The 8722-nt window shown below is 40.0% G+C and overlaps 1 protein-coding gene across 4 annotated transcripts in view; it reads right to left on the bottom strand.

Annotated features, from left to right (window-relative positions):
• Positions 1–1849: 1849 nt before the first annotated feature.
• LOC137344713 (disco-interacting protein 2 homolog C) overlaps positions 1850–8722 on the bottom strand; it is a 515123-nt gene continuing 508250 nt past the window's right edge. For all 4 annotated transcript variants that reach the window (XM_068007846.1, XM_068007860.1, XM_068007854.1 and 1 more), the window contains one exon: positions 1850–6919. In XM_068007846.1, coding sequence (XP_067863947.1) covers positions 6667–6919 — 253 coding nt within the window. In that variant the 3' untranslated portion in view covers positions 1850–6666. The remainder of the gene's footprint in view (positions 6920–8722) is intronic.

The raw sequence follows: 8722 nt of genomic DNA, 5'->3' as shown, positions 1-8722 counted from the left end.
TAGAACTGTTCACAGTACCCCAAGTGTAGTCTAACCAATGTTCTATACAGCTTTAGTATAACTTCTCTACTTTTCAATTCTTTCCTTCTAGAAATGAACCCGTGCTAGTTTGCTTTTTTTATGGCCTTATTAACCTGCGTCGCTACTTCTACTGATTTGTGTATCTGTACCCTCAGATCCCTCTGCTCCTCTATCTCATTTAGACTCTTATTATCCAAACAGTATGTAGCCCCCTTATTCTTCCTACCAAAATGCACCAGCTCACTTATCTATATTGAAATTCATTTGCCCATTACACACCCATTCTGCAAGTTTATTAATGTCTTCCTGTATTTTGTTGCTGTCCTCCTCGATATTAACTATACCTCCCAAATTGTACTTGCAATTCCCAAGTCAAAATCATTTATGTAAATGGTGAACAGTGTATCTCTCCCCTCTCACCTTAAATCTATGCCCCCTCGTTATAGACTCCCCTACCTTTGGGAAAAGATTTTGACTATCTACCTTATCTATGCCCCTCATTATTTTATAGACTTCTATAAGATCACCCCTAAACCTCCTACTCTCCAGGAAATGCATTTAAAAAAACCACAATTGGAGGACTGTCAGGTGCAGGAAGAGCTAGAAGGCTGGAGGTTACAGAGATAGTTTGGAGAGAGGCAGTGAATGGATTTAAAGACGAGAACGTCTTAAATTTAATGTTTTGAGAAACAGGGAGAATATAAGTCAGCGAGAATGAGGAAGATGGGTGTTTGGTTCTGTTTGGGACAGGATATGTGACTAGGACAAGCTGGAGGGTGGAAGATGGGAGGCCAGTAAGACGACACTGGAGAAACAGCCTGAAGTTTATAAAAAGTATGCATAAAGGTTTCAGGGCAGAAGAGATGAGATACTTGTGAAGGCAGGAACTAGGCAATCTTGGTGATGGATAGGATATGGGGTTTGAAGCTCTAATCTCAGTCAGGACTAGCCTGAGTGCACGGCCGGAGACGGGATGGACTCGGTGGTAGGAGAGCGGAGTTTATAGCGGGGACCGAAAACAATGGGTTTGGTCTTTCCCGTGTTCAAAGGGAGGAAAAATGTTGGACAGGAGGTCTGACAGCATATCAGGTGGTCATAGGATGAAGGGAGGTAGTGGACAGGTAGAGTTCGGTGTTAGTGTACATGATGGCATTATTCACAAGTTTCCACAAGGGGCAGCATGTAGACAAAGAAAGAGGGGACCTTGGGGGACTCTGGAGGTGGTGATGGGTGGGAAGAACAGTTATGCTGGAGATGTATTTGCTGCAATTGGGCAGGTAGGGACGGAAACACACAGGTAGTCACACACAGCTGGACAACAGAGGAAAGGTGATGGAGGATGATGGCATCGTCATCTATATCAAGTGCTGCGGAGAGGTTGTATTGGACAATGAGGGATACCACACTATGGTCGCAGAGGATGTCATTCATCATTTACCTAGGGTAGTTTTGATTCGAAGTCTAGGGCAGAAGCCACACTGAAGGGAAACAGGTGGATCTGGGAGGCAATGACATGCTTGAGGTTGAGAAAAAAGGGAGTTTAGAGTGGAGTCAGTAGTTGGAGAAGTAGTGGTTGGGTAGGATTTTTTTTTGAGTAGGGTGATGATGGTGGTATTGGAAGGGAGTGGGTTGGCGCTTGAGGAAAAGGAGCCATGATGATGTGAGCTAGCAGAAGAGCGAGGAGAGGTGGGTGAGTGGTTAGGAGTTGAGTAGGGAGGTAATCAAGGTAACAAGCGGCTCTGATATTTATCAATAGTTGATTTTATTTTAAAAAAACAATTTTACTGCATTTTAAAAATGTTATTGTACAAGTCATTTCCAAAAAGATTATTTACAAATGCAAAATAATCTGGCTTTACTTGATAAGTGTTGCTTATAACTACACAATACAATAGTATAATGATTGTGGTACTAGACTAGCAATCCAGAGATTGAGTGTTCAAATGAACGACAAGTTATGAAATGGCCATTTCTGGGCTGGCACACAAAAATGTTAACCACAAGCTGTTATTTCATTAAAAACCCAACTGACTCACTGTCCTTCAGGGATGAGAACCTTTCACCAGTTTGGCTTACACATGACTAGCCCATAGTACATGACTCTTAATGCTCGCTGATGCGCCCAACATCACCACCTTCTCAGGGCAATAAATACAACGTTGCCAGTGTTGCCTAACTCTAAATTTAAAAACCTACGTAATAACTACTTTAAATTATTGAGGAAACTAGCAAGTTGAGTTTTTTTTGTGAACCTCAGGTCAAAACAGTTTACTTCTCAAAGTTGGATCACTGATGTTTTGAAAAATATACTTAATGTTAATTGTAGTTATTTGCAGAGGTTAAAAAACTGCTCAGGAGAGCGAAGATAGGAAACGAGGTTAGGATAGCAGGAAATATTGAAAGAAATGTCAAGATATATCTATAAATATATCTGCAGAAAGCAGGTAAGAAAGGAAATGATGGTCTATAGAAAGATCCTAAAGGTGCCATGATATCAAGTATTGAAAGAACTGCAAATTTACTAAATGAGATCTTGTGTTCAGGGAGAACATGGGCAGTACTCTCCCCAGCACTGAAGTTGAATTTCAAGTGGAGGAAGTCCTAAAAGAAATAGAAATTTCAGGTAAGGTGGTCACTGATAGGCTGAGGAAGTTCAAGGAAACGAGGCACTAGGCTCAGATTAACTTCATACGAGGGTACTTGAAGAACTGGCTATCAAAATCAATCACGTCCTTGTCACTATCTGAAGTGAATCATTAGCAATCAGCAATGGTGCCCGAGGATTGGAAACTAGCTGACCGAGCAACAATCTTTAAAAAGGGCGTAGGAACAATCCAGGAAACTACAGGCCAGGCCTAATCTCTATGGTGGGTAGAGAATCGGAAAGTATCCTGAAAGTGGGGATAGCTCACTGAAATCGACAAAGTGTGCATCAACAGACAGTGAGATATACAGCTAGAGGGATAAAGCACAAGTGCCAGGAATCATACAAGGCACTGGCAGGCCACACCTGAGTAGTGTGTACAATTCTGCTCACTATACTACAGCTGTAAGGAATCTTACAACACCAGGTTATAGTCCAACAATTTTATTTTAAAATCACAAGCTTTCAGAGATTATCTCCTTCGTTAGGTGAGTAGTGAATATACTACAGCATCTAGGCATTGGAGGCAGTGCTGTAAAGGGCAACCAAATTCAAAGCTATCTTAAGGCATCTAAGCAATGAGGAGAGATTGAAGACTCTGGAATTGTTTTGTCTAGAGAAAAGGAGATAATTTCAAGTATTCAAGATTCTTAAGAAAACAGAGAAATGGAACCCCGATAATATATTCAATATTGCCACAAACTCTAGAAGCAGGGGCCAGAAACAAGCTTGGAAAAGGAAGATGCAGAGTTTAACTTTAACTACATTTATGCAGAGGGTGGTGAACATGTGAATAAACTACCAGGGAGGCAGATAGTGTGAAATAAAGTAAATGGAGAATTGGACAGACATTTGAGGGATTGGGAGGTATTAGCTTTTAGGACCAGTCAGATGGGCTACAGTCTTTTTCAATCTTATGTCGCATGTACTAGGCTGTTTGTATAATATTATGCCAACCCTTTTTTTGGTGTTATACACCCAAGAACCATCATTCTCTTGTTACTTACATAGAGTCAAATCAGGAACTAGTTTGAACCTTTGGAAAAAGAATCTTGTCTGATCTTAAAGAGGATGCAAATTGAATGCTACAGGAGTGTTAGCTCATTAGGGCATTATTAGGGAAATATTTAAACCGTTGAATGAAGACAGCAGATGAGGTGTTTTCAGAGCAACAAAAATAAAAGCTTTTATTTGTTCATTTGAATATAAAACAGGCGTTATCACAGATGTACAAAGCGTACTGGTGGTTTAACATACAAGAAAGATTGCTGTCCTTTGCACAGTAAAATCCATCGTGATTGGTTGAGTACATGAAATTCTCTACCAGTCACCAGACTATATGACTCAACGCTGCTAACATTCAACTGATAAAGGGACAGTCTTCCCTTGGGTAAAGTGTCAAGCAGGATTAATAATAATAACAAGCACCATGAGGAATCTGATCCTGTTTTTTGATTAGTTTTGACATTATATGATCTTCATGTACCTTCCATTTTGTGCATGTGCATCGAGTTTGATTACATGGTTTTGTTTTACTTCAAAGCACTAGGTCACAAGACAAACAGTTTTTATACATTCTAATGCATGGTTTATCTATAGTAAGTTTTCTAATACAGGACAAGCCTTCTTTATTGCTGAGTCTAGTAGGACTCTGGATGGTTGCTTCTTCCACTCTCACAACGAAACAAGAAACCTACTTTACTACAAATAGTAAATGTTAGACTCTCTTTACAAATGGCAGGTAGCAGAGGACACAACAAACCTGGCTTTGAAAATATTATATAAACCTTACAGTGGTAATGTTACCTAATATGTTAGTTTAAAAGCATGGATTTGGGTCTGAGAAAAAAAAAAGCAACATTACTGCCACTGCTATATATTCTACTCCCTCATTCATGACAAACACTATTTTCATACGCTGGAGGATATTCAACATCCAAGAGTTCAGTTACTCATTAACGCAGCCTAACGTTGAGTGTTTTACACCCAACCAGACAGCTCCAGGGCTGCCTGTCACTCTAAACTGGCGAGTGCTCTGTTAATCCTCAGCAATGCTGCTGTCATAGCACAATATAGGATTGAACGGTTTCATCTCAGGGGAATAGAAAAATGAGATGTTGTTGATCTGTCTCTGCTTAACTTGCACCTCCTACAAAGCAATATTTCCAAGAGCTGAGAGAAATTAACTGTGGACCACTCTCTCAGCCTCCCAACTCGAAGCAGATGGAAGAAGGTCTTGCTTGACAAATGGCAAATAACCTACAAAAAGGGATGGGGATGGAGTTATAACAAATGTGGAGGAAAGAAAAAGTTGTCAGCCACCAATTTTTTGTGTACACTGCACCCTATAAGAAAAACAATTTAAAAACCTGACATTTTAATGTAAAATATATTGTTGCAAAAATTTTAACTGTAAAAAATTAACACTTATTCTTGTACATTAGTTTCTTATTTCCTACATTTTAAATTAATATTTCAAAGTGTGTGTTTACTGGCAAAACGGCTCTTTTGCAGCTAGTTATTTTATGATTTTTTTCAATTCTTACAAACCCATAACAAGTTAAGAAAAAGCTTTACTATAAACACAATTAGCAGCAGTAAAAAGTTTGAAACTATCATAAATAGCTGTCAGTTTGGAATCTGAAGTCACACTGGGGTATTAAGCATGTACACATCTTAAAAACCACACAATCTACTCTGTTTAACCTGCCACATGTGGAGAGTCTAACAACAGTGTATGTGTGCACATGCCAACACAAAGTTATCAATGAACACCAGCCAATCTGGCACAATACAATTTTTTTTATTGATTTTTTTTCAAATTTTTTTAGTGCACTTTAAACCTCAGTGAATTCACAAGCATAAAGATGTCCATAGATCTTTTCACAAGCTGGTATCTTCTGATGGAAGGTGCTTGCATGTCACTTCACGCGCCGAGATACTGCACCTCTGAGGTGGACCGAGTGAATAACTTGACTTTTGTTCATTTAAAAACAGGGACACCATGCAAGTAAGAATTACTGCATTTTCAATGTTTCTTCCATTGGTAAAACCATAGATCTGATGAGTTACCTCGAATATAGTGTGCTGATGTGAAGCTATCCACATAAAATAATGCAACACTTTGCCTCTTATTAGCAAACATTTAAAAGAGTAAAACATTCTCAGATGTCTTTCTCTTAATATACTTCTAAAGAGAACAAAATAAATTAAAACTGTTTTGTACATAATTACACGATATGAAGTTACTCAGTATTTTTTCTCCTTTTTGTAGTACAATGATATCATCACACAAGTGAAAACATAACTGATACCCTTTTACTGGCTGCACCAACAATCTACACCCATATTGTTAGGTAGCAGACACCTCCTTTTTCAGGTTTTCCAAGCCCTGCTTTCAGAGGGAGCCTATGATTTAGGTGCAACTGTTAAGGTGCTGACAGGGTGGATGTTACTCTCGTACCTCTTAATATCAAATACCAGACATAAGAAAAAAGGAGGGGCAAAATATCCTAAATCAGTCATTTCTAGGTAGAAGGTTCCTTGTTTGCAACTTTTGACAATTTTTGACCAAATCTCAAGAATCAACAACCTAAAATACTTGCTTTTGCCACAGTATGTGAATACATAAAAAGCACCCCCTTAGAGGGCAGATTAAAAAACGTAAGCAACTTCAGCTGATATAACTTAAAAATACAGAGCGCAGATAGTACACTTACTTTAAAAGCAGTTAATCAACCAACAAGCAAGAAATAGGCTCCATATTGGGCTTTTGACCTTCAAAGGGTTGTGTACTTATCATTGTCCTTGCCTATTAAACATCTGTGGTACAAAGGAATAGTTTCACATCTTTGTGGCGAGTCACTAGTGCTTGCAAGTGCAGAAAGTCCCTCTGTGGAGCAAGTGTCGTCTTTCGGTTTCTGCACATTTTGTGGTGAACACCAAGAGTTCTTTTTACATATATACATACACATAGTTAATGGAAGCCTTAGAACACGAGGCTACATGTTGTAGGCCACATAGATAGGATCTAGTTGGTCTGCCAAAAACCCATCCCTTAGATGCATGCGTTGCTTTTCTCCACGAGAGTTTATCGGGATCACTCCGACATCTACCACAACAACCACTCCTACAATTAGGTAGTGTTCCTCCAGAACCACATTAGTGACCAAAGGAACAAGGTCCAAAGCCTCTTGTTCTGATCCGTCCAGCTCCACCACCACTACCAAAAGATTAGTCCAGGTAAACACAGCACTGAAGGAAAATAAAAAAGAAAGACTAATAAGAAGGAAGCAGTAATCCAATGTTTTATTTGGAACAAAGCAAAATATATTATACATTAGATCCAAGCTATAAAGAAATGGGTGAATTTTACACTGGTCAACAGATATTTCTTCCTCTTTAGCATCCCTCATTTCTTTATTCACTACCTTGGTTCACCAGAAGTGTCATGCAATTGTTTGTTCATCACAATAAATATCATAAAAAGGTTACAGCACAGAAGGAGGCCATTCGGCCCATCGAGTCCGCCGCCTGTGCTTTGCAAAAGCAATCCAACTAGTCCCACTCCCCGACTCTATCCCGTAGCCCTGCAAGTTTTTTTCCTTTCAAGTACTTATCCAGTTCCTTTTTGAAGGCCATGATTGAATCTGCCTCCACCACCCCCTCAGGCAGTGCATTCCAGATCCTAACCACTCGCTGTGTAAAAGTTTTTCCTCATGTCACCTTTGGTTCTTTTGTCAATCACCTTAAATCTATGTCCTCCGATCCTTGACCCTTCTGCCAATGCGAACAGTTTCTCTCTATCTACTCTGTCTAGACTCTTTGAATACATCTATCAAATCTCCTCGTAACTGTCTCAGTTCCAAGGAGAACAACCCCAGCTTCTCCAGTCTATCCACGTAACTAAAGTCCCTCATCCCTGGAATCATTCTGGTAAATCTCTTCTGCACCCTCTCTAAGGCCTTCACATCTTTCCTAAAGTGCGGTGCCCAGAACTGGACACAATACTCCAGTTGTGGCCGAACCAGAGTTTTATAAAGGTTCATCATGACTTCCTTGCTTTTGTACACTATGCCTCGATTTATAAAGCCCAGGATCCCGTATGCTTTTTTAACCACTTTCTCATCCTGTCCTGCCACCTTCCAACGATTTTGTGCACATCTACCCCAGATCTCCCTGTTCCTGTACCCCTTTTAGAGTTGTGCCCTCTAGTTTATATTGCCTCTCCTTATTCCTCCTACTGAAATGTATCACTTCGCATTTTTCTGCGTTATATTTCATCTTGCCATGTGTCTGCCCATGCCACAAGCCTATCTTGAAGTCTATCACCATCTTCCTCACTGTTTACTACCCTTTCAAGTTTTGTGTCATCTGCAAATTTGGAAATTGTGCCCTGTACACCCAAGTCATTAATATATATCAAGAAAAGCAGTGATCCCAGCACTGACCCCTGGGGAACACCACTGTAAACCTCCCTCTAGTCTGAAAAACAACCGCTCACCACTACTCTGTTTCCTTTCCCTTAGCCAATTCTGTATCCATGTTGCTACAGCCATCTTTATTCCATGGGCTTCAATCTTGATGATAAATTACTGTTTGTCCACTACCATTCCACTATGGACTACCCGAAAAGATGTCCCCATTTATGACCTCATTCTGGATCAGATCAAAACCTGGGTTGCTATTTTCCCTCATCGAGGTCACCTTGCCTAGCTACACGTTCGACCACATTCGCCACCATAACCAACGTAGTTCTTATTACAAGAATCTCACTTCAATCTGTCCCCTTACTATTCTACGTCTTTTGTTTCCAAGCAGCTCAACCTTTACCTCATCTTCCCACCTCTCTTTCAAGGTCCTCATTGCCTACCATTATCCAAAGCCCTTGGTGACTTCCTCACTGAAATCTCCCCTTCACTTTTCTCACTCAGTCTTTTGCATCTTTACTCCTCATCCCCAATGATTTCACCTACATCTAAATTCTCCTTGCCACCTCATCTGACTTCTCTGCTTTTCTTCCCTCACTTAATCGGACCCTACATGTCAATCCCCTCA

This window comes from Heptranchias perlo, chromosome 2 (genome assembly GCF_035084215.1).
Source record: "Heptranchias perlo isolate sHepPer1 chromosome 2, sHepPer1.hap1, whole genome shotgun sequence".
NCBI classification, from domain to species: domain Eukaryota; kingdom Metazoa; phylum Chordata; class Chondrichthyes; order Hexanchiformes; family Hexanchidae; genus Heptranchias; species Heptranchias perlo.
The sequence above is the reverse complement of the archived record's forward strand: the minus strand, read 5'-3'. Positions and strand labels throughout refer to the sequence as shown.